The sequence below is a fragment of the Fundulus heteroclitus genome, chromosome 23 (genome assembly GCF_011125445.2).
Source record: "Fundulus heteroclitus isolate FHET01 chromosome 23, MU-UCD_Fhet_4.1, whole genome shotgun sequence".
In the NCBI taxonomy this organism is placed as follows: domain Eukaryota; kingdom Metazoa; phylum Chordata; class Actinopteri; order Cyprinodontiformes; family Fundulidae; genus Fundulus; species Fundulus heteroclitus.
The window spans coordinates 15,854,187-15,878,884 of record NC_046383.1 but is presented as its reverse complement, the minus strand read 5'-3'; the positions used below and the strand labels follow the sequence as shown (position 1 = coordinate 15,878,884).

Below are 24,698 nucleotides of genomic sequence, written 5' to 3'. Positions count from 1 at the left end.
ACAGGGAGGCAGGCTTTCCTCTGCCGCCGTCGGTCGCTGTCACGGCTCGGATTTCCCCACAGTTGAAATAATCACGCTGTTTATGCAGCTGAAGACGCTGCTGGAGGTGAAGCAGGTCTCCCTCGCATCGCTGCGACTAAACAGACATTTCTTCTCTTTGTTTGAGGCTAAATGTGACATTTAAATACCAAAAGTGCTAAACTACATCCTCCTGCTCATCCCTTCAGGGTTTTGCTGTTTGCTTCCAGCTTGTCATTCTCCTCTTAACGAGTGTGTTCATGTGTTACTTAATTAGGAACTTTTCTGACACATTTCCTAATCTTCTGAGGACCAGCAGACCCTGAGGGGCCCAGACGGTGTCCCCATGGGTGGTTAGGGGCCGGCCTCAGAGAGACGGTGGGAATAAAGCTGTGGTTGAGGTCAGAAAAGCTGATTCTGCTTTAAATGAATGGAGGTCAAGCCTCTGCATGGGTAGACACACAAACCCTCCTTCCTCCTGGCTTCATCAGCTTCCTCCGGCTCGGTTCCTTGCTCCTGGTCTCCTTGCTCCTCGTCTCCTCGTCTCCTCGCCCTGCCTCCTCACAGACCTCCATGCCCCGCCCCTTTTCTCCAGCGATGAAATAAATCACGGCGGCAGCGTGCTGACGGCTGAGGTCGCCTCACCTGGGCCTCCTGCAGCCGGAGCTCTAAATCTTCCGGCTGCTCTCTGCGCCGCGGCGCAGCGGCTCTGGGACCTCCAGCGGCGCCGCAGCAGTTTGTCAGCGCGGCGTTTCAGCTCCGTCTGTCTAAGGCTGAGCCGGTCCACTTAACCCTCCAACCTCTGTGTGAGTGACACTGAGTGTTTAATCGGCCCCGCCGGGCAGCCGCTGCTAAAAGAGGAGAGAGGAATATCTGCGGGGCGGGCAAATTAATTTTCCTCCAGACAACATGGTTAAAAGCTGCAAACTGGGCCACTCAGACTCCATATTTCTCCCCTGCTGGTGCTCAGCGTAGCGGCGGGCTCGTTGGGGGACGGCAGCGCGCCACGTGTCTCCGTCATGTTGGAGCTTCGCTCTGAGGAACCTGGAGGAACTTCATTTGTCTGCAGACGCTGGTTCTCATCAGGCGGAGCCATCAGGGACTCTGATGCTGACGTAAAGCATATCTGGGGAGTTATGGCTTTATTCAGCCTCTAATTCATCGCGTCCACTTAACCTATTCAAAGGTGCCATTTGGCACCAATTAACATTTAGCCGCGCTGATGTATGCGTGCCTTTTGTGTTCTTATTTCTCTAATCTTTCCTCCCACCGTTTATCTCTCCTTTCATCTCACCTCATTCTCTCCATCTTCCCAAACGTCTGCTTCCTCCACCTCTGCCGCTCAGACGCCGCTCCAGCATCACTGCTCTGGTTTTACGGCTTTTATGCGTTCTGAACATCCTGAGACCAGGAGCAACACCAGCCGCCCGTTTGTGCAACATTTCATGCTGCTGTCTGATGAACGGTGAAGGAGATCATTTTAAAATGTTTAACAGTCAGCAAACAGCCGTGATGAGAAGCAGAGGGAGGAGAACGGTGGAGGAACATCTCCACATCAAGCTTTCACTTCTTAAATGTATTTATGGAGATTTTATGTGACAGATCAGAAAGTTATTCAGGAATATTTCATGGTTTTCAGCATTTTTTACTAGAAATGTCTTATTCTTGTTTAATTTTACAGCTAAATCTCTCAGACGCCCAGCGACTCATTTTGAACATGACGTTTGATGCGTTGCTCCAAACAGATTTCTGCTCCTTCAGATCGATCTGTAGATCCAATACTTTTAATTTTAAGCATCAGCAGAACAAGAAGCTGAGGAGGACCAGGCTCTGGTTTCTGACTCTGAGCAGATGTTCTGTTATGAAAGCAGTAAGACTGACGGGACCTCTGTGAATGAACCCAGGAGGTGAGGTGGGGGGGGGGGCAGCATCCTCCTGCAGCCTTCACATGCGGCGCTGCTGTAAACGGTTCTGACGGGTCCGTGACCCGTTGGTTCTGTCAGGCGTGTTAAAGCTGAGAAACGTCTAAATGTGGCAGGACTTACTGTCTGAGGCCATCTTCAGGTCTTCTGGGCGTCACCTGCAGAGGAGAGGAGCAAAATAAAAAACGTTTCTTCTTCTTTGGTTCTTTTCCATGTCAGGGGTTCTTCTTCTTCTCTCTCACCAGCTACCTTCATGTTCCCTCCAGCTACCTTCATGTTCCCTCCATCCATGGAGCTCCTCTCTGGTCCTCCTCCTGCCTGGCAGCTCCAGCCTCAGCATCCTTCTACTGATGTCCTCACCTTCCCTCCTCTGGACATGTCCGTCTCAGTCTGGCCTCTCTGGCTTCATCTCCACAACATCTGACCTCCTCTCTGATGGACTCTCCATCCTCAGCCTCTTCATCTCTGCCTCCTGCCTCTTCCTCAGCTCCTCCGTCTCTAAACCAGAGAACATCTCTGCTCTCTCCACCATCTTCTACCTTCTCCTTCTGGCTGCGTTCTGACGTTCTAAAGGCGCTCAGTGACCTTCATTCCTCTCTGTTGGTTGGAGGAACCAGAGAAACGTGAGCAGATGTTTGGATGTGCTCCTCTGGGTGTCCATGTGTGTCTGAGGTCTCAGGAAATGCTTCTGCATGTTTCTCTGAACTGATGAAGGAAATGGACGTAGCGCACACGCTCAGACTCACTGCTGGTCTAGAGTTACTGGTTAAAATTCAGGAACAACAGAAATGAAGCCAGCAGAGCCTCTGCTTCCTCTGCTGGCTTCATGTGGGGGGGTTTAGCGACTGCAGCCTTCAGGCCTGGATCCTCTCAGAGCGTCCAGCACCGCGCTGAAACCGCTACATTTAATAAAACTGCTAGAAGTGACACGTAACGGCGTGACGAACACGTAACGGCGTGATGAACACGTGACGCCGCAGCTTTAAATTTAGTCTGAGGCTAAATCCCTGAGCAGCTCGGTCCAGATCCAGTTCAGTCCGGACTTTGACTCCTGCAGGGTAGCGGCTGGTAGCTCCATGCGTGAAAAATGGACTTTGTGTCTAATTACCTTTAATGTGCTTTATTCTGATGCTCCTAATCTGCTGCAGGGATGATAGATTGGAGCTCGGATATTGAGAATCCCCTCTGTGCCGATAGATAGGATGACGGGATTAATGAAGGCAGAGCGTGGCTCTATCTTTCATCTGAACGTAAAACACTGAAGGAAAATTAGCTGGACGTCATGTTTTCAGCTCATGGAGGCAGAGGAGGGCAGAAAGGAGGAGAAGAGGAGAGGAAGGAGCGGTGACGGATCACCCAGACGGATAAAAGGAGGTGTGGAAGGAGGGATGAGAAGAAAGGCGGAGTGTCTCCCTGCTGAGATCTCATTTCCAGCAGCCTGATAATGCCGCTCTTCCTCTGCCCCTAATCTCTGCCAGGAGGAAATGAGAAACACGCTTACACGCCGCCAACACGCCAACCAACACGCACACGCTGGCCAGAACACGCAGGAACCACGGCCCACATATTAGAAACCCGGCCCGGCACCCAGAACCGGCCTCGTACCGGACCAGCAGAACCAGAGCAGGAAGGAGACGATGTCCTCCGCCATCGCTCTGCTTCATGTCTGCTAGGAGGACCAGAAACGTCTGAGCTGCAGCCAGAGGCAGAGCCTGATGCTCAGCCGCTGGTCCCCCGTCACAGCGCCCCCTGCTGGTCCCCCGTCACAGCGCCCCCTGCTGGTCCCCCATCACAGCGCCCCCTGCTGGTCCCCCATCACAGCGCCCCCTGCTGGTCCCCCGTCACAGCGCCCCCTGCTGGTCCTCCGTCACAGCGCCCCCTGCTGGTCCCCCGTCACAGCGCCCCCTGCTGGTCCCCCGTCACAGCGCCCCCTGCTGGTCCTCCGTCACAGCGCCCCCTGCTGGTCCCCCGTCACAGCGCCCCCTGCTGGTCCTCCATCTTCTCACAGCGCCCCCTGCTGGTCCCCCGTCACAGCGCCCCCTGCTGGTCCTCCGTCACAGCGCCCCCTGCTGGTCCCCCGTCACAGCGCCCCCTGCTGGTCCCCCGTCACAGCGCCCCCTGCTGGTCCTCCGTCACAGCGCCCCCTGCTGGTCCCCCGTCACAGCGCCCCCTGCTGGTCCCCCATCTTCTCACAGCGCCCCCTGCTGGTCCCCCGTCACAGCGCCCCCTGCTGGTCCCCCGTCACAGCGCCCCCTGCTGGTCCTCCGTCACAGCGCCCCCTGCTGGTCCTCCGTCACAGCGCCCCCTGCTGGTCCTCCGTCACAGCGCCCCCTGCTGGTCCTCCATCTTCTCCCAAAACCCAGCTGAAGGCCGCCAGTCAGCACAGGCTTCACTCAGCCTCACAGCGCCCCCTGCTGGCCTGGAGCTCCTCCACACCTGCTGGCCTGAACTCTTAGCTCCACTACCACGCCTCTGTTTTCCAGGTTCCATCCATCATCCATCCATCATCCATCCAACCATCCATCATCCATCCAACCATCCATCATCCATCCTAAAGCTCAGTAAACTTTATTCCTGCCTCCGTCTGACATCAGTTCAGTGAATCTTATATTAATATAATTTATTTATCTCGTTCTGCTCATGCTGGATCTCAGACGCTGCAGTTTTCAGGGTCCTGCTAACCATCTGCTGCCACAGGTCTGGGTTCTGTTTGTGTTACTCAGAGCTGATGGTTGAGGTTCTGGTTTCAAACCCGGATCAGAGCCCAAAGGTTCTGTTAGAGCAGCTCATTGTTTTCACGTAGCGCCACCATCAAAGCCACACCAGGCTTTTAGAACAATAGGATGGAGCAACAGAAGAAAAGCTGCAGGTCAGGCCACCTACGCTGAGAGGGTCGGACCGCAGCAGGACGATTACACGCTTTTAGATGTTTGGATTCAGATTTAGCATAAAGCTGCATGAAAACCATGAAGAAACCCTTTAATTCCCGTTAGTTCTTCATGTCTCCTTCTGCTGGAGATCCAGAGTCCTTCAGCAGCTTCTGACCAAAAGCCTGCCAAGCGTCCTGGGAACCCGGCTGTGTTGTTTTCCTGGTACCGCCCGGCACATTAGCACTTCACATTTTTTACTGTGGAGAAGGAAAAATGTAGGAGTTTTTAAAAACGAGTTTCATAATCTGAGCTGTTTTGTTTGTGGCCACAGATGTTTGTTAGAGAAGAAACCATGAAGAACAAGAACCACATGAAGACAGACGCCTGCTTTGCTCTTTGCCACAAACTGTGTAGGACACAACAAACATGGAGGAAGGCGCTCGCCTTCAGGCAGAACACGTGACCCTGAGCACCCCCCCCCCCCCCCCCCCCCCCACAGCGAAGCATGGAGGAGGCAGCATCATGCTGTGGGAAGCAGAGCTGAAGGGGAGATGGATGGAGATGATTCAGGACCATGTGGAGGAGAACCTGTTAGAGGCTGCAGGAGACCTGAGACTGGGGTGGAGGTTCTCCTTCCTGCAGGAGAACCAGCCTGAACAGCCAGAGATGTTATGGGTTAGAACGGCCTAGTCAAAGTCCAGACCTGAATACATCTGAGAATCAGAGGCGGGACCTGAAGACAGATGTTTCCTGGTGTTCTCCATCCATCCTGACTGAGCTGGAGCCGTTCAGCCTCTGGATGTTTGAAGCTGATGGAGCCAAACGGCAGCAGACCTGCGGCTGGTCGCTCAGAGAACGGTGATTCTACAACGTCCTGCTTTATCTGCAGAAGACGTTAAGAACATTAGCAATGCACCGTTTTCTCCAGCGTTGCGCTCTGCTCTCTGTGGGTCCGTCACATTCGGCGTGTTTGGCGGTCGCTCTGAGACCACATGGCGGTAAAGTTTAGGCGCTGTAATTAGTTTCAGGGCTCAGTAGCTCACAACATGATTAAATCAGTGAAATAAAATGAACGTCAGCGTCAGAGCCGCCCCAGCCTGGACCCGTTGTAATGTGGTTGTCAGCCATCTTGCTGAGGTAAAGACGTAACGGTTCCAGATCGCCCCGGCCTTGTAAAGACGGCTGTAGTGTTACGCTGGAGAGCTTTAACAGTCTGAGGGCAATTACTCCTCAATAGCTGCCTTCTGCCGCGTGTGTGTGTGTGTGTGTGTGTGTGTGTGTGTGTGTGTGTGTGTGTGTGTGTGTGTGTGTGTGTGTGTGTGTGTAGGGACCCATGCTTGTTGTACTGCAGCGTGAAACATGCTACCCCCCCCCTCGTTTCTCCTCCCTCTGAACTGACCCTCATCCTGATGCTGACCAGACACTTTCTGCTTCTCTCTTCGCTTTCAGAGACGCAGCTCAGAGCAGGGTTAACGGGTAAATGAATTAACAGGTTAACAGGTTAGCGGGTTAATGGGTTAACGGGTAAATGAGTTAACGGGTAAATGGGTAAACGGGTTAACGGGTAACCGTGGGTAAGTTAGCGAGGTGTTCAGTGCCTCTGCAGCAGGCGATAGCTGCGGTTAACGGGTGAATGAGTTAACGGGTAAATTGGTTAATGGGTTAACAGATAAACAGGTTAACGTGTAACCGTGGGTAAGTTAGGTGTTCAGTGCCTCTGCAGCAGGCGATAGCGTCACATGTTGTCGTCATCAGTGAGTCCTCTCCTCTCTCCTCTTCCTGCTCCTTAGAGTCTCTCCACTCATTATTTTCGCACCAGCTCTCCTTTTCAGCTCGTTCTCCACCCGTTCCTCCTCTTTCTCCATCTTACTCCTCTGCCCTTGACCTCCATCCTTTCTCTATCCTCCCAGACCCCCCCCCCCCCCCCCCCCCGCCACCCTCTCCATTAGCAGATTAGATTTAGTCCCATAATGCTGCTGGGCACCATGATTTTATTGGCTCTCATTACCCCTAAATCATCTTTTGCCTCTCTCTGCCCCCCCCCCCATCCTCCAATATGCTAACACACACTCGGCACGCTGGAAGCCTCGGCCTGTCCTGCGCCCCGTACCATGAATTAGCAGCGGGGCGGTGATTTGTGATGAGGACGTCTGTCGTTGTTTCCTTAATCCGTCTCCACATCACCTGCGTCAGGTGTGATCGCTCGCTAATTAGGCTAGCAGCTCTGCAGCAGAAGGTCTGGAGAAGCAATAATTCACTTCTTTTATACACTTTAAAAACCCAATACACAACGACAATTAATTATTGTTTCAATTTAATCAGAAATAATATATAACATTAATAAAGGACATTTTTGTAAGCTAGTGCTTAAAAGGTTTAGACTTTCTATGTTTATATCGGCTTCTGCCTGTAAGTAACTAGTGTTTCCCAGGTCTACATTTTATTAAAGTATTTTAGGTATTTGTCTAAAATAGAAATACATATTTATTTGTTTTTTTGCCGTGGGGAAAAATGGACGAGACAAGCAAACAAAAAACAAGTAATTTTAACCCTCAATACAAATCAGTGACTCTGTGTTAATATATATTATATTATATTAATAATTATATAATTAAATACACAAAAGGAGAATATTATCATTAAGAGGTTGGACAGACTTTGCAGTTATACAATAAATCTAAATATTTTATAAGAGTTCATTTATTTCAGTGCCTCCATCACCAAGTGGAAAATATAAATTAATTACCCACATTTTCAAGCCTTTATCTCTGGTAATGATAATATAACGACATTTAGGTTAAAATATTCCATCAGAGCACTAGAAACACAGAAATGTGGGTTTATTTGAATGAAAAACGAGTCTAATCTGAACATCTATTGTAATTTATTGAACGTAATGGTGCATTTAATTCTGTACGTTGGTGAAGCTGCAGCTTCTTGGCATCATTGTGACGCTGAGCGATTCGCTTCAGAGGAAAATAAGGAATGTGAGAAGAAACATAATAAGAAGCTCGTTTTCTTGTTGTTTCTCTTATGAACAGCGTGGTGGGACTGGTTGCCCTGAGTGTCAGCGGCACATTTGTTAATCTAAAGGAGGAAAATAGAATAATCCACCTGCTGCTTAGTTGGTTTTATTAAATGCGTTAAAACGAGATGAGACACCGCATCATTACAAAGAGACAATTATGACAATAATAGTAAAAAGAAGGATGATTTATCACTAATTTTAATGAACATATTATTTTTTACTTTGTATTTATAACTATATTTGGAAAATCATAAAATTAGTCATAAAATACTTTTCTTATCTACATATTTCTAAATAGTATTAATACAGAGGCCGTCCATGTTGGAAGCATTAGAACTGGTAAAATAAAATAAAAACTAAGCATTTAATCTAGTTTTCTTTAAAAAAAATTCTTTCATATGTTGAATTATAAAAATTACACTAACTTGTATTTCTTATTGGTGCTGTTTTGGGGTTTTTATGCATTTATAAATGTGTTATGGAGGCCAAATTAAATCTGACTTCTATGAGCTTGGAGTATTTTTCTAAAACATCCATAAACCTGATTATTAATATTCATAATGAATCCATTTTCATTAATTATGATGACGCATCATTGTGATTTTCAGATGACCGACTTTTAGCATTTTTAAAGCATTTTTTTTAAATATGTGCAAGAATATTTATATCAAGAAACATAATTTCATAACTTTAATGATTTAAATATTGAAGTGCAAAGTTATTCCTCACTAGTTTTTCCTTCCACAGCTTACATAATACATGATAAATAAACGCAATATAACACACACATTTATACATAGGATGCTTTTTTATACCGTTTCTATTGAAATATGATCATTACAGCAGCAAAAAAGATAATTATTTCCTCAGAATTCAAATTTAAGATACTTTATAACCTAAAACAGTCGCATTAATAAAAATAATAATTTAACATATTATATCCAATAATTAACATGTTTCTAACATTGTTATACAGATTGATGCACAGCCGTGTTTTCTAGTGGTTCTGAATTTAAATGTTTTATTACCCAATCCCTTCCCGGTTCTGAATGTTTTCTGGTCATTGTTATTCTTGGCGTTGTGTAGAATTAGAGTTATCTGTGGTTTCACTATGTAAGGTTAATTTTATTCATTATTATTTTATAAAAAGCTTATGAGACCTTTGTTTAGTAATCGTTGCTCCACATCTGGCCACAGAACTATGCTGGTTCTGCCCTGCTGCAGGGGTTCCCTCGCCCCGCCCTGCAGAACCGCCGTCCTGCAGCCCAGGTCCAGTTCTCCTGCAGAACTGGACCTTGGCTCCTCGGGTCTGTGGAGAACAGAACAGCTGAAAGGTCCAATATCCTGCACAATTTAAAACTCCTCCTGAGCTATTCAGCCTTTATTCTGCTGAATTTAGTGAATAAAATCCATAACATTTAAGAATAAATGAATATAACTATAATAATCTGCATTAGTTTTGCAGCAGTAGGGATGAAAGTTGATCTTTCTTGTTTTAAATAAAGCAGTGAAAGGATGTAAATTAGCTTTTACTCTGGCTCCCATATTGATCCGTCTCACGTTTACAATAAAAAATGGTCAAAACTGCTGCTCTTTAATTCTAAAAGGATCAGACGTTATTTCTTTATATTCCAATTTTCTATTTATGACATGATATTTGACTAAAAAGCTTCTATGGCTGATCAGATGGACAGGCCGCGCCCAAAAGATGGGCCGAGCTTCAGGGATAAACAGTAAAATATGGAAACTAAACAAAAAGTTATTAAACATATTAATGCAGAAACAGTAGCTGATCAAAGTGTTTCAGTTTGTCAGAATAATTTAACGAAGATAGAAATAGTATAAAGAGAACTATTCTCATTATTGATCAAGGAGAAGCTCTCTGACCGCTTTTGATTTCTCATTTGTAAATCCAGTTGACTTCTGTTCTTCTTCTTCCTTTTTCTAATCCTTAAATTGAGCCGTCAAATAGACCAAAATCAATTTCCTGCAGCTGTTCGCCTGCAAGCGGCTGAAAGAAAGCCTGCTGGAGACGGACAATGGAGCAGAATCAGGGTCCACTCAATCTAATCTCTGCGCCCTAATGAACACGCACACGACCGGCACACTGCTAGACAATTACACACAACCACAAACAAGTTAATGCAATAATGTGACTGGAACCAGTGCAGAACCCCTGCAGCTTCCAAGCACAGCCGGCCGTCCTCACAGGGAGACGGATGAAGGCATTCATGCAAACGCTGCAGACGCACACATGCATGGATCCCTCCGCTCCAGTTAGCCCTGACATTAGCCACTTCCTTCTTTTAACCAGATCATGGGGCTCACTAAGGAGATTAGGGCCCTCACAACACACACACACACACACACACACACAGCAGCACAAACAGCTGCACACACACAGGGACTCAGACATACACCAAAGTGCTTTCTTTCCTCTAATTGTATCATCTCTCCCTTTGTCCATCTCCTATACCTCTTTTTAGTATTTCTCTCTGTGTTTTTTTCACACACACACACACACACACACACACACACACACACACACACACACACACACACCCTCTCTCCAGCAGAGAGGCCCTCAGGCTACGAGCGGCTCAGAGTCGTGGTGGAAGCCCGTGGCGGAGGAATCGGCGCGGCGCTGCAGGGGAATAGAGGATGACGGTCGGTTCTGTTTGCTATCACAGTCAATTTCCCTCACCGGGTCAGAACCGCCCTGACAGAGACGCGCTTCCTGTGCGCCTGTGCAGTTAGACGGCAGAATAAAACACGGAGACAATCATACGTGTGTTTATCCGGGGCGTGGCGGTAAACTAGAAGCCCGGTCCGGTGAGACCGCCGGAGGTAAAGTCACGGTTCAGTCAAGAGAAATAAATTAATGTTTACTTTCTTTTATTTCAAATAATTTTATTTTATTATGTCTCAGAGCTTCAAAGAGTGGCTTGTGAGGAATGGACTGGAGATTTAATTAGATTGTTTCTAATGCGTTCAGAATAATCAGGTTATGCAGTGATGTCTGGATAAATTATACCACAATAAAACCACAGAGGCGGATATTTAGGCGTTTCTGAATAAAACTGCTCTGATCATTCTAAATAAATAAAGTTTGCATTCGCTCTGAGTTGCTTTGATGTGCAGGCGGTCCGGTGTACGAGTCGTCCCTGAAGGCATCTTCAGCTGCGGGACGACCCGTCTCCTCAGAGGGAATCCAGGCTGAACGCTGCTGCAGGCAGCAGGTGTGGACTTTAGCTCCGCCCCCTCCTGCACCAGTGCTGCTTCCATTCAGCCTGAAGTTCTGCTGAGCAGCGCTGGCGGACCTTTGGGTCGGTCCTTCTTTAGGGCGGCGGGGGGGGGTCTACACTGTTCTGGTGTCGTGTTTTAAAGCGGCTCAACGGACCGCAGCTCTGGGCCTTCAGTTCTGCAGAACCGGGTTCCTGCAGAACCGACAGGGCCGAACATTTACGTTCTGTATTCATGGACTGTGACGGTCAGACACGTTTAAGACATTTAGTTATTTATGGTATGAAGATTAAAGGTGGGTGGCAGCTTTAAGGCTCAAAGCAGCTTTTAAACGCTTTAGAGGCTTTTCCACACATGTAGGTCTGCAGAGGTAACAGAAGCTCTTCATCATTCCCTCCTTTTTCCTCCTGTACTTCCTCTCTGTGTTTATTGGTTTGTTCCAGAACCAGAACCAGAACCAGTCCTGTCTGGGTCTTTAACCTCAGCCGGCTTACACACAGCACGGGTTCTACAGAGCAGAACCTTAAGGTGGAACGTATGTCGGCTCTGCTGGCCACACACACCTTCACCTTCTTCAGTCCAATCTGCTAATTTGTCTTATTTATTGCTGCTCCGCAGACGGAGGCCTTTTAGGGACAAAATGCTTCTGTCAGCTTCTTCCTCTCCTCCACCCGACTCCTCCTGCTCCCCCTCTTTTTTCACTCTCCTCTGCTCTCCTCGGCCTGTGATTTGTTGTCCTCCTCAGTCCTTTGTTCCACCCATCAGCCGCCAGCTTTACGTTGTCCTCGTTGCTTCATTTTACCTCCTGATGACCCGTTTTTCCTCCCTGCTCACTCACTGGTTCTGCACACCGAGTCCATTCTCCTGTCCACTTCTTCTGCTTAATTTCAACCACATTTTAAGAGATTCAGCCATCGTTGCAGACCATTTTCACCTGAACCAGCTTTGATCTGCGATTAATTCACTTTCTACAGCTCCAATTAACATCACATGTCATCATCATCAAGTCTCTTTCCAAAGTCAGCCTCCATCAGATCCTCCAGGTTGGTGAGAAAGTTTCCTCTCTAAGGAAACCCAGCAGGTTGCATCAAGTCTCTCCAAGCAGCATTCACTCCTCCTGAAAGAGCGTAGAGCCACAGTGGACAGTCGTCTGCATTGTTGATGGCTTTGCAGCAATCCCTCATACTGAGCATGCATGAAGCGACAGTGGAGAGGAAAACTCCCCTTTAACAGGGAGGAGAACCTCCAGCAGAACCAGAACCAGGCTCAGTGTCAACGCTCATCTGCCTCCACCCACTGGGGCTTAGAGAAGACAGAGCAGAGACACAGAAAGCACAGAAGCTCACATTGACCCAGGAGTACTTTCTATGTTAGAGAAGACAGAGCAGAGACACAGAAAGCTCAGAAGCTCTCATTGACCCAGGAGTACTTTCTATGTTGGAGAAGACAGAGCAGGGACACAGAAAGCACAGAAGCTCACATTGACCCAGGAGTACTTTCTATGTTAGAGAAGACAGAGCAGAGACACAGAAAGCACAGAAGCTCACATTGACCCAGGAGTACTTTCTATGTTAGAGAAGACAGAGCAGAGACACAGAAAGCACAGAAGCTCACATTGACCCAGGAGTACTTTCTATGGTAGAGGAGACAGAGCAGAGACACAGAAAGCTCAGAAGCTCACATTGACCCAGGAGTACTTTCTATGTTAGAGAAGACAGAGCAGAGACACAGAAAGCACAGAAGCTCACATTGACCCAGGAGTACTTTCTATGTTAGAGAAGACAGAGCAGAGACACAGAAAGCACAGAAGCTCACATTGACCCAGGAGTACTTTCTATGGTAGAGGAGACAGAGCAGAGACACAGAAAGCTCAGAAGCTCACATTGATCCAGGAGTACTTTCTATGGTAGAGGAGACAGAGCAGAGACACAGAAAGCTCAGAAGCTCACATTGATCCAGGAGTACTTTCTATGGTAGAGAAGACAGAGCAGAGACACAGAAAGCTCAGAAGCTCACATTGACCCAGGAGTACTTTCTATGTTAGATGGTAATAGAGGATGATCTGCCTCCACCCACTGGGGGTCAGAGTTTCTGGGTTGTTTCTTGGATGAAGTGGATTATAACTGCTGGAAGTTTGTCTTTATATCTGTGAAAGGCAACCGTTTTCCCGACTGAACCAGAACCCAGCTGCGGTTCTGTGTTGACGGGTCAGAAAACCAACAAGGTAGCCATTATAAACAGGCAGTTTATGCTTTAACTCGTGTTTTTGATTTAATGATAATAATCTGCAGTCATATTCTAGTATAATTTGGGTTCTGATGAGGCCAGTTTGTCAGATTAACCGTACAGAAAAGACCAACCTTTAAGCAGCCAATAAACATCATTTTAATTTCTGTATTAAAATGTGTTTTATTGCTGTGATGTAAAATTTTAATCTTAAATTTCATGCTTAAATTAGTTGGAGGCAGAAATGATCATAATTAACAGAAAATGAAGGCCTGAATTTAATCTATATAATGTGTTACACTGAGTGATGGAGCAGCTGAATTAAATTAACTTTTCTATGATTTTCTCATTTATTGAATATAAATCATAAAATGGATTATCTGTCATGATCCTGAGGTGTTTGTGGTTTGACCATCAAGCCGTCTTTGGTAATTTATCCTTTCTGTGTGTATTTGTACCGTGACCATTTAGTTAGTAAATTCTGGTAGTTTCTTTACGTTCTTTCCTTTCTGGCCCAGGTAATTGTTCTTCCTCTGCCACCAGTTAATTAGTAGATCCCATTCAGCCGCGTCTCCTCGTTAACCTGTAGCTGCCCCTATTTAAGCCTCTGTTCTCGTTTGTCAGCGGGATCTTTGGTTGGCTTCCTGTCTCCATGCTTTGTTCGCCTCATCCTGTAAGTAGAAGGTCGTCATTAAAGTTTTCAACCTCAGCGTGCCGCTTCCAAACTTATGACATTATCTGCTTAATCCTCCATTTAGGTCTGGATTCAAAGCTCCTACCTCCATCCCATAAAACAATTAACCAGAAAAATTTTCTTTATATTTTGTGATATTTTCTCTTTGAATGGAAATCAATTATTCTGATTTAATATTATTATTATTATCATTATTATTATTATTATTATTATTATTATTATTATTTCCCTCCAAAAAGGACATTTCTGACCTGGTTTTCATTAAATAACCTGAGTTTTGAAATAATAATAATGACTGCATTTAATCATATTTTTTTGCTATTTATAAATAAATATTCCTTTAGCATTTTTTCATCAAAGCTTTTGGTTTAGTTGATCTCAGCAGAGTTTTACTTTCCTTTTCCACACCTGGTGTCTGCTCTATCTCTCTTTTATTTCACTTCATCTATTTCTAACCAAACTTTTGTCTCCTTTTAATCCAGATTGCTCTCTCTCTAGTTGTCTCTTCTCCTTATGTCCAATTTAATGTCCTTTCTTGATAATCCTCTCCTTCAGGTTTTATTAGCTCCATAAATGTTCCTAAGAGCCTGCAATATCACTTTGCTGAAGCGCTTCAAATAAAGGAGGCTAGCAGGAACAAAGCAGAAGAGGTCCAGTAGCGCTTATTCCAGTGGATGGCAATTCAGATGTGAAAACACATTAAAACAAAATGGCCTTGGTGGCATTACAGAGAATTAGACAATAACAAATGACCAGCCGGGCGACTTAACCTCTACAACTATTCCCTTTCCCTTTTTTTGATGAGAGTAACTCATCTGAATTTGCTGGATGTGTTTCAGGCAGAGGGCCAGAAAAGCTTTTACATCCATAAAGGCCTATGGATCACAGAGAATTGCATTAAGCTGTCCAATTTAATTACAGTATCGACCAAACATAATAGATACTTACAGGCTCACGAAGAGCGATGGACAGAGGAGGCCAAACAACAGCGAAGAAATAGAGCTGCAGAAACCAAAAATGCAGACACTGGTCGTTTATAATGCTGATGCAGTATCAGAGCGGGCGTTTGAGCAATGAGCACGTTGGTGGAGGTGCGTCTGATGGCGTGCCTCAGAAATGACTGACGAGGCCCCATGAGAGCGTTTCAAAAGGATCCGTTTGAGTTTGATGCTACAGCTCCCAGATGACTTGTTCTCTGCAAACACAACAAATAATCTAACAGACACACTATTTCTCAGCTGCAGCTCCTCCAGGACCATAAGTGGCTGTCCTGTCCCCCTCCAGCCAGCCCGCCTGTCAGCCTTCTAGCCACTATGATCAATATAGGGGGCAATATTTTTATTCATACAGCGCCCACTTAATTAAATCACTGGGAGCAGGATGGGGGGGTGGGGTGAATAGCAAGGGCACAGAGTCAAAGGACTGATGAAGAGCTGCAAAGACTGGAAAGAGGCAGAAAACGAGAGAGAGGGATGAGAAACGAAGGCCGTTCAGTGTTGCTTTCATTAATGCATCTCTGCAACATGGAGGGCAGATTTTAAGGTCACGCTGTTCCGACGTGAAGGGAGTCATTTTATTTGTCTTTGCAGCAAAATCTCTCGTTTATCCAAAAAATGACAATTGTTCTGTTAGCTGAACGGCTTTTAGGAGAAACAGAACAAAATGCCTCCAGTGGTTCTAACGAAACAATATAAGCAACATTGAGTCTGATAAGCCGCTTTACAGATCTATGTGGCAGGAACACATCTTCTTTCAGTATCCTTTGCTCCAACACGACCCGTACTGCTAACCTGTGCAGGTGCTCTGTCTGCACCGATGAAGATTTGCTCACCTCAGCTTGCTGAAGGCTGGAAGTGGTTCACCACCATGGCAGTCCTGTACTCTGCCCCCGTTACACTTCAGCACAGACACGCTGAACTAAAGGCTCCCACATACTGGAGCCTACTGTCAGCCACACGGACGTTTCAGCCTTCATAGTCGAGCGTAACAGTTGCCAACATTTCTTGTGAGAATTTCCTAAATTTACCGCAGATTCTGCCAGTGGGTTGAAGCGGGGGAATGAATTGTTGCATGTTTGAGGAGCGCCTAGCTCCCTAGCTTCTCCCGCTAACCCACTGAACACCTGGCTGTGACGCTAAGTGTCCTAGTGACTGCTCGGTTATCAGCTCGGTGTCACATATAAAACAGCTCAATGGGAGACTTCTTACTGCCGAGCTGTTTATAGCGCGACGCCGAGTGGACAGGTAGCCTGGAGACTGACAGGATATCAGTCTGCCTTTCAGCGGCATGAGAACATGCCTGATGTTAATAATAATAAATAATAATAATAATAACTTCTTCTGACTATAGAGCTGTCAATTACCAGGGTCGCTGCTCAGCAAGTTTGTCGCTCGGTTGGTGAATCTTTCTGAAACGAGGACGGGTTGGTGGAGAGCCGTGGTCTACGCACCGTCACCCAGCCGCCCTCAGGTCCCGGCTGCGTAGGTTCTGCTAAAGGACCGCTAGCTGAAGCTAATCTTTTTGGCTCTGCGCTAGCTAAAGGGTCTCAGATATCTGCCGGTGTCTCAACAGCGTGGATTAGGGCCTCCAATTCCAACATCCTCTCCTTCAAAGCTACAACAACACTACATTTATTATTGTTATTCCTAAAGAAGACAGAGGAAACCACATTAGCGCTGAAGCTAATCCTAAGCTAACGACCTCTTACACAAAAAGTTCCCAAACTTAAAATTTTAACCCTCTTTTGTGTTTAGAAGCAGAGAGAGAGAGACAGAGTAAAGAGAGAGTCTGAAACATGAGCAAAAAACAGGAAATTATGCTTTTTATTCCAGGGATGGATAATAACCGGCTTGACTTCATGTTCCACCAAACAAGCTTGTTTTCCAAGTTTGGACCCGCCTAACATGAATTTAAAGATGCCAACATACGTGAGAGCTCCACAGACGGTGGGGGGCTGACACCAGCGTAGAGAAGCAGCCTGACCCTGAAAATGGGAAACTAAAAGGAGGTACCAGAGCATAATGCAGAAAATATGAAAGCAGAAAGCAGCTGATTCTGTTAATTGTTTTCACGTTCAAACCACCGATGCTGTTTGGCAAGAGAAATAATACTGCTGGTTCGAAACGTTTTGCATAAAAAGAAAAGGAGAATCCCTGCTTGACAGCTCAATACCACAGTCATGCTGTTTGCATGGCCGTGCCACCACACTGGGTAATATATAACCCTCCAGCTTGTTGGCAGCCGCCAGAATCATTCAAGTGGAGTGGATCCGTGGCCAAGCGGTGGTTCTGATGGGAAGCTTCCAGTTTAAACTGCATGGAGCTATACGTCCGTGGCGTTGCCAGGATGCACATTTGATTGGATAAATGTTTTCCCAGGACCAATGAAGGTTAGAGGCAATGCTTTGGAGCCCTCACACAGCTCCACATTAGCTTCCAGGTCACATTGCAGCATAATTTGTTTCAGGCTGCAGTATTAGAACATGGTGAACATGTGTGACATGCTTCTATGCAGACGCTGTGAATGCAGGCATGTTTTCACTGTCCTGTTTTAAAACGCTGCTCCTGTTCGCTCACCTTCCCTACCTCACATAACGCTGCCTTAGCATGAAAGCTTTTACTTTATTTCAAACCTTCTAGTGCTGTAACATCCTGAAACATGCAGCTATAGAAAGTGTTGCTGGCCTTAAGTCCAAACTGGGGAAAATGAAAGGTTCTGGCTCAGCTCCGGCGCCGGCAGTCAGAACACCTGCAGCATGACTTTGGTTTCACCCTGCAGCCCAGTCCCTTAAAAACTGTGGAATATGAACTAGCCAGCAGTCAATATTTATTACTGCCTTTATGGGACAGTATTAAATGCAGCTACATCCCCCAGGGGAGGGGGGGGGGTGATAAAGCACAGTGGATGGGTAAAGAACGTGAGAGAAGACAAGCAGTGGAGAACTGAGAAGCTTTCACCGATATAACGCTCAGGTTTCTGATTAATAAAGGCTGTGAGGGCTCGCCTCTCATCTCTGACACAGAGATGCATTCAGGCTCCCGCTGCCTGGCCCCGGCTCTGCAGAGGTTCCCAGAATCCCCCAGAAGCCCCCCCGACACGCGGACGCCGTCCTCGCTCCCGCCTGGTGCATCAAACGGGTCTGATGCTTGAGAGCAGAACGGACCTGTCTGGTGTCTGGGGGGGTGGGGGGGTCTCACCTGCTGGTCCCTGCAGGCCGCTTTATGTGCTCACTACAGCAGCCGATGTTTGTGCTGACACGGCGCTCACAGCATACGTCCATGAACTAACCAGCGTTAACCAGCATTAACCAGCATTAACCAGCATTAACCAGGACGTGTTTACCAGTTCAGTCTCATCGTACGTACAGAGACACGGTTCATGCTGAGAGCTCCTCACCCATACCTGCTTCTCTGCTGCTGCAGGAACCTTAGAGGCCTGCAGTTTGGCCACGGTGGCAGAGGCCGACCCAGGGTTGCTTCTCCTGCCAGATGAGTCCAGCTGTTGCAACGGTAGCAGATAAATGTGGAATACTAAAAGCGTTAAGGAGGCGTCCACTAGGTGACCTCTCAGTGAAACGCGGTGAGATGCCTGCTGTGGTATGTAGAGCCAACAGCCAGAGTTAACCGAGCTGAACCTCCAACAGTCCAGAACTGGAACCAGGCAGGTCAGAACCAGCCAACAAGGCCGTAACGTTTAGCTCTTCATCTACTAGAAGTTGTTTCTTAATTTTCTGTGTTTCAGGGTGTGGATGTGTGTCTACTTCTATGCAGCGTTTCTTTTTATTGCTGCTCTGTGTTGATGGGGGGGGGGCTGTTCTCAGGCATGGTTCTGGTCGGATGTTGACCCGTTCCTCACATCCTGAAGGTCCTCCTCATCACCCATGGTTTTATTAATCCTTTCATTATTGATTGCGTTCTTGGTGAGTGTTGATTGATCGGCTCGTTAAGTGATGCTCATTTTCTCTGCAGTCCATATGAACACGAGGAAAATATGTTTTTAATGTTTCGGGGGTTTAATGAGGGTTTGGGGATATGAACGGCGCCAGCCTGCAGTTCCTGTTAGAGGCTGAAAACAGGAACATCTGAAGCCTGAAGGAGGACCTGCTGGATGCTGCTGGCCTTCTCCTCTGGATAATTCAGTCCTCGGCGCTCCTCTTCCTCTTCTTGCTCCTCTTCCTCCTCTTCCTACATGGTTCAGCGCTGAATGTAAACTCAGAACGATGGGAACGTTTCTGTCGTCGGTCTTCTCTCCTCCGCTTCTTGCAGCCCATCCTTCAGCTTCTCTGCAGGTGTTTTCATAGTCAGTTTCTCTATATTTCACAGGCTTGATGCATAATTCAAACAGCCATCCATCTCTTTAATAGAAATCTTCTCAGATTAATTGCTCGCTCGCTCAGATGTGCGGCAGGACGCCGCTGCTCAGCCTGCAGTCCTCTGATTGGCCCGCGTGTCGCTGAGCGTCCTGCTGCTGACGGCCTCAAAGGTCGGCAGCCATGAGTCACGCAGAGATGGGTGGAGACACCTGTTAGCATGAAGATGTGACACTCTGATCACTGGACGATCCACTGGGAATCGTTGTAACGCCTCCCTCTAAAAGGAAAATGCTAAACAAAGACCTCAGGCTGAGTAATAGATTCAGAAAGGTCTGTTTTATGGCTGATTTTCATGTGCTACAGGATCCAACACCAGATCTGAAGCCGTCGTGTTCGCCCTCGTTTTCTTCAAGTCATGCAGATCAGAGTTTAGATCGCTGTAGAGAAATTACAACAGCAGCACAGATTTTACGCTGTAGAGCAAAATCAGAGCAGTTTTATTCAAAAGTACCTAAATATTAACCGTTTCCAGCTCGCTTCTTTGCTGTATAATTTATTCTGGCAGTAACCTTTTTATACTTAATACATTAAAAACATCATTTCTTCACTACACATTAATTGCAGCTCTAAAACATAATAAAATAAAATCAATTTGGAAAATGATTTATTCACTGCTGAATAAATTTAAAACATTGTTGCTGTTGATCGAATCATTACTTTAGCAGCAAGGTTCTTATTGGACCGGGCTTCTGGTTTACTGCTGCATCCTTACTGACCAAATGCTGAAGTTTCATTTAATGAAGCAAAATTTGGTAAAATAGACATTTTCTGAAAATATAATCTCTTCTTATTTTCCATTGTTTTATAAGATTTATTCTTTTGTTTTGTGATTTTAGTGGCTATAGTTTCAAATATGCAGCATTTGCATAATCATCATTCTGATAATAATAAAGTATGAACTGTTGATCAGATGCACATTCTGCTGCTGTCTCATTGTTAAATTATTAATCTGTGGAGCGGTTCAGACCTCCCAGATCAGACTCAGCTCTGCAGACAGTAACAGAAAAGTTTCCAGTCCCTCCAAGCCGGAGCATAAAGAGACGAGCAGCGGCGCGGCGTGGGATGACGCCTCCGTGTGACACATGAGTTTCATTACGGCTGCGTGGAGCCGGCCGCCTCAGCTGCAGTCAGAGCAGAGACCATAACGGCTTTCATTCCACTTAGAAGCTTTTCTCTCTTACAACAAAGACAAAATAGACGCAACGGATGGTAAACAAAGCAATAAAATGATTATTAGCTGGGACTTCTCTAATAAATTACTTTTTAACGCTGCCTCCTCAGTTTATCTTTCATCTTTTTATCCTGTTTGTGTAAATCTCTGCAGCAAACAGGAGAAAATCATGTGAGGTTTCTCTGTTAGTTGTATTGATGGAGGATGGAAGTTGTCTGTTAGCTTTTTGTGGTTCTGTTGCCCTCAGCGAAGTAAGAAGAGCAAAACATGTTTTTGCTTTAAAAGCAGAGCATCTCTGCACCCAAAGTGTCAGAACCTTTGAAACCAGAACCGGGGGAAGATTTTCCCGCTGTGCTGCACATTAAAGCGTCCCAACACGTTCCACCCGGCGGGATGTTTTCTGAGCGCCATCATGGCCGCGGCGGCTGAGCAGAAAGGCACATTAAAGCCCAGGACTGTGGCTTTTTATCCTGGCACACATTTACCATCAGGCCTGCACAGACAAACAGGGGAACGCTCGTCTGAACGCTGCAGGACGGTGACACCGTGTTAGCTTCACAGCGGATTTCACTCAGACGGGTTTGTGTGGATGAAGGTCAGCAGGAAGCGCAGGCCGCGTTGGTCCTGCTGTCTTTAACATGCACGGTCATGTGTTGCTGCTGATTGAGTGTTTAGCTCCGGCCTGACCAGCAGCAGCACGGCCCCATTAGCTGCTGCGAGGCGTTCGTAGCGTCCGGCTTGCTGTAATTACATCATTCTATCTGAGGCCCGTCCCTCAGAACGCACCTCCTGCAAACAGCAACACTATCAGCTCTAAGGAGTAAGAACCAGTGTCTGAGTGAAAGTATTCACACCCCCTGAACTTACCGTCGCGTTCCAACCTCCAACTTCAAGGTTCCTGCTTCGCAATAGTTTATAAAAAAAAATATCTGAAAAGTGTGGCATGTTTTTTATCCCCCTCCCCTTTATAGTACACCCCTAAATACTATCCTATGCAACATCCTACCCACCACAATGAAACATGGTGGTGGCAGCGTCATGCTGAGGGAAGATGGATGGAGATGAATCAGGACCATCCTGGAGGAGAACCTGCTAGAGGCTGCAGGACGCCTGAGACTGAGGTGGAGGTTCACCTTCCAGCAGGAGAACCAGCCTGAACCTGCAGCCTGAGATATTATGGGATGGTTCAGTGCAGATTGATGTGTTAGAACGGCCTAGTCAAAGTCCAGACCTGAATCCAGCTGAGAATCTGTGGCAGGACTTGAAAGCTGGTGTTTCCAGATGTTCTCCATCCATCCTGCCTGAGAAGAAGACAGAAAGTTGGTGGAGAGATGCAGGGACCAGCAGGAGACGTTGTTCTCTGCTTTCTGTCCCAGAAAGTTCCCAGAAAATAGATCAAATTTATGGGTTTTACTGGGTTTTATGACAAAATGTGAAAAAGTTGAGGAAAAGAAACACTTTTGCAGAGTTCTGCTCGCTCTGCGCGTGAAGATGAAAAATGTTCGCTCGGCGACGGTGGAGCACAGGTTCAGTTGGTCTGAAGAGGCAATCTTTGGTTTTTAAGGGCTTCAGACGACTTCACATACAGACAACCTCCTGGTTTTGTTTTTCCTGCCGCCGCCTCTCCATTAATCACACACACAGTTCAAGGGAGCCGGCGGCCTCGCGTCGGCAGCATTTCTGATGGTTCCTTTTGTCTTTGAAGCCCTTTGGACCAAATTGTTCCACTGATCATAAATGTCATATCATCCTTCCTCCTCCTGCTGCTCTTCTGTCGCTCCTTTGTTCTGGAACTCTGTGTGTGTGTGTTGGGGGTAGATTAAATGTTTGTGGTTTTATTATTTACTCAATAAATCTGTTAGGGCTTTCCATAAATCTGCTGATGTTCTTTGTCTGTCTCTCCAGGGACCTGAGTGAGAACCAGATTCAGGCGGTTCCCAGAAAAGCTTTCAGAGGAATCACCAACGTTAAGAACCTGTGAGTAAATTCTCTCGTCCGCTTACAGACCCAACATTTCTGCTTCGTCCTCCTCTCCACTCGCTCCCTGCAGGAACCCGTTTTAGCCTCGCTGCTTTAAGACTGAGTTAAAAACATGGGAATAAAACACATTTGTTGCTCCAGTCAGAAATCTGCAGCCATCACGACTGTTTTTGATGATGCATGCAAACCGTTTTCTTGCACTAAGCTTTAAAAACAGTAATTAAATGCACACGTTTGCATGTTTTTGGAGGCTGTTCTCTTGTCTGCATGCAGACTCAAACATACGTGTTTACTCCCGCGCTGATAATGATCACATGTTTCCCCGCTGAGCCAGTCTCAGGGAGAAACCTCGGTCCACAGGGGGAAACGTAAAGGTGTAAAACTACGATTTATTTGGTCCATTCATTCAGATCGGCCGGCACCAGGTCACCCGACAGTGGAAAAACCAACATGGCCGCCGTTTACTTTATGTGGAAAACTTTACATTTAAAGAAAACATCTGCATTTATCAGTTTATTCTGAACATATTATTTATACTTCTCACTAGAAATGTCATCAACATGCAGATTTTATCCAAACCCATCCATCTGGAGAAATAAAGGTTTATTTCCATGTCTTTTGCTTATTGAGACGCCGTTAAGCTCCGCCTCCTCGCCAGGTCCACAGGAACAAGCACCCTGACTCTGCGTGTCCACGGAGGTTTAGTCCGCTCCAGAATCGCTCGATACGGTCCTGTCATTTATTCATGATGGCCTAATCACCAATACGCGCATCAATACGCTGCCAATCAATGCCCTCATCAATAACAGCTGATCAATCCGCCTCTAAGCTAGCAGACAGCCTCTTGGGCGGGTACCTTTAATGTGAGAGCGCAGCTCAATAAATGCGACAGAAAGGTCCGAGTAAGCAGAGAACATGGAACAGGAAGTGCTGAACAGAACCGAGCCTCCCAGATCTGCTGCTCCTTGGAGGATTTAGATGTTTCTTTCTGATTAAAAGCACCTTTTTTAAACGGAATAAGATTTATTTTTCTTTGTCAAAAGCCAGAATTTAGAGAGAATTTCTTAGAGAAATCTTCTGTGAGCTGAGATCAGGACTTTGTGAAGGCCGCTCCAGAACATGGACCCAGTCGTCCACCTGGAAGACGTCTGTCTCCAAGCTGCAACGTCCCGGCTGATAAAATGTTGCTTCAGTATTTCCAGACTCTTCATTCCTCAGGCTGCCATCTGGTTTGTGAAGCGCACCAGTCCCTCTGGCAGCAGAAGGCCCCCGCAGCATGATGCTGCCACCACCATGCTTCACAGTGGATGGTGGAGGTCCGTGATCCTCTTCCTGACATCTGAGCCCATTTCTGTAGTTTTTTCCAGAATGTCACACCAGTTCCAGTTAAAGTTTCCCCTTAGCTTTAGCTTTGTGGGTCTGGGAGCAGAGACACAGCTCACTCAGAGCGCAGCGTAACAGGAAAACTGATTCCTAAAATCACGTCTGTACCCGGGAACAGACGTAACACGGAACCAGAACACTTACTGCAGCAGAACCTGAGGACAGATTAACGTGCATCAGAGCTGGATGACAGACTGAAGCTCAGCCTCAGCTCCCAGCAGGGATGTAAATTCAACATGGCTGCCACGGCCTGCAGGGACGCCTCTGCTGGATGTGAGGAAGGAGGCCCTCGTCTTCAGGCCTGGTCTCCTTCTCCTCCAGCTTGGCCTCAGATCTGCTAATCCTCTCCTCCCTCTCCGGACCTCCTCCCCTAGGAGCCAACGCTCTGAGGTGGTCCAACCATCAGACCTTCGCCACCAGCGGCAGATCTTACCAGCTCCTACCTGCAGTCGGTCACTCCGGCTTTTGTTGCTGCAGCGGTTGGCGCAGAAATCTGAACTTTCGTTTATTCTGTTTTTTTTATCATAAGAAATCATCTGATTCAGTTTCTCACCTGTTCTGAAAAGGTTCATTTAGACAAACTGACCGTCTCCTAATGTTCAGCGTGATGAAAGGACGCGTTTCCCACCTCCTCAGCGCTCCACATGCTCCTGCCTCCCTTCAGCTCTTCTTCTTGACTCCTCACACCTTCTCCATTTGAGTCTTGTTCATTTCTACCAAACCTCCCATATGATGTGGAATCGCCCAAACAGAATGAGGACAAGAGCCTTAGTGATGGAGAAACCCAGTCAG

General features: G+C 46.7%; 1 protein-coding gene across 2 annotated transcripts in view; it reads left to right on the top strand.

The window, feature by feature from the left end:
- The window catches only part of slit3 (slit homolog 3 (Drosophila)), a 259,249-nt gene that overhangs the window by 105,135 nt on the left and 129,416 nt on the right, over positions 1-24,698 (top strand). For both annotated transcript variants that reach the window (XM_036127409.1, XM_036127410.1), the window contains exon 5: positions 22,449-22,520. In XM_036127409.1, coding sequence (XP_035983302.1) covers positions 22,449-22,520 — 72 coding nt within the window. The remainder of the gene's footprint in view (positions 1-22,448; positions 22,521-24,698) is intronic.